This window comes from Diaphorina citri, unplaced genomic scaffold, assembly GCF_000475195.1.
Source record: "Diaphorina citri unplaced genomic scaffold, Diaci psyllid genome assembly version 1.1 scaffold1817, whole genome shotgun sequence".
Lineage (NCBI taxonomy): Eukaryota > Metazoa > Arthropoda > Insecta > Hemiptera > Psyllidae > Diaphorina > Diaphorina citri.
The window spans coordinates 727-2,082 of record NW_007379243.1 but is presented as its reverse complement, the minus strand read 5'-3'; the positions used below and the strand labels follow the sequence as shown (position 1 = coordinate 2,082).

The 1,356-nt window shown below is 43.6% G+C and overlaps 1 protein-coding gene across 1 annotated transcript; it reads right to left on the bottom strand.

The window, feature by feature from the left end:
* Positions 1-368: 368 nt before the first annotated feature.
* Positions 369-1,014, bottom strand: LOC103517342 (calcium-activated potassium channel slowpoke-like; the record flags this gene model as incomplete). The annotated part of the gene is made up of 2 exons (XM_008482369.1): positions 369-458; positions 761-1,014. Coding segments are annotated over 2 exons (344 nt in total), but the record flags the coding sequence as incomplete, so codon positions are not given.
* Positions 1,015-1,356: the final 342 nt, after the last annotated feature.

Genomic DNA, 1,356 nt, shown 5'->3' with positions numbered 1-1,356 from the left:
GACCGTTGGAAGAATTACACTATGTATTTAGGCAGGATAAACAGTGACCATTTTATTCTTACCTCGTCTCAACACAGTCACATCTTCAAAATCTTGCCTGCCCGGGGCGGATTTTATCCTGGTGGGATAATGTTCGTTCTCGGAACGGCTGTCTTTTTTCTTGTCCTGTCTTCCTTCTCTGTTGGATTTCGGGATGATAAGACATTAGCAGTTACAGTGGCCTCTGCCAAACCTTTTTTTTAAGTACCTACCTGTCTTGCCTACGTGATGGTTCCCTTGAAATTTCAACATCTTTGTTTTAAAGTTTCCCAATTTCCCATACTCTGTCATAGGTACATAAATTCTCATGTACCTATTTTTCTTAAAAATCATACTTTTTGGTTATTCTTTTTCTTAATATGACCGCCTCCCGTGATCAGAGACCGAATCAAAGTCAACGCGTTCTGATTGAAGTAGGTCTGGAAGGGAAAGAGGGAGATAATTAGTTTGGATATTTCTTCTTTCTGGGTCTGTGTTTTTTGGCAGCCTCTCAATCAGCCCTATTAGAATTATTGCTTTGGGCTGACATTTGGATACGTGTTCATGCTCTTCGCACTCAACCTTTGCTATTCTTTTTTTTTAACAAGGGAAATTCAGGCTGGTATACTCCCTGCTTATAGTTCCCCAGCCAGACTAAGCTGGTCTACTCCCTGTAAATCCACAATATTTTATACCCCTGTCGATCTTTTTATCCTATGAACACGAACGTAAAGTATCTCACCGTCGACATCAAGCTGTCCAGCACGCTGACGGCAAAGGCCGTTCCGCAGGCGAAGGGTTGCGTCAGGTACAGTTCGGTGTCGGGATCGTCATCGTCGTCCTGGTCCAAGAACTGGACGTTGCTATCGTTGACGAGTTCCGTGATCATCGGAACGTTGGCGCCATACACGGAGCCACGCCGTTGTAGAACGATAGGTGCCCCGCCTCCTGGGGCGTTGGGCATTTCGTTACGCGAGCTGATCAGATTGGATTCTTCTGCAAAGGAAATGATATTAAGTTATTAAGTCATAACCACTGCTGAATTCCTGGAACTACCAACTGCATTACCGATGATGTGAGGAAGGAGACGAGACTGCTACTACAACAAGGCATCCCTTTCTCATAATATTATTGTTCACAGATGGTTTTGTTAGTGGCTCCTCAGAGTGGTAGTGCTAGTGTAGCCCGTAAGCAATCCGGGATTAGTTCCCGAATCCCGATGGGATCAAAGTTTCGAGTCAAATTATCTTTCTCTCATAATAAGACATGGAGATAAAGTCCTGAAGAATAGAGTGAAGTATTTGAAGAACTAAGTCATTCCAAATAGAGAGAGTTGTC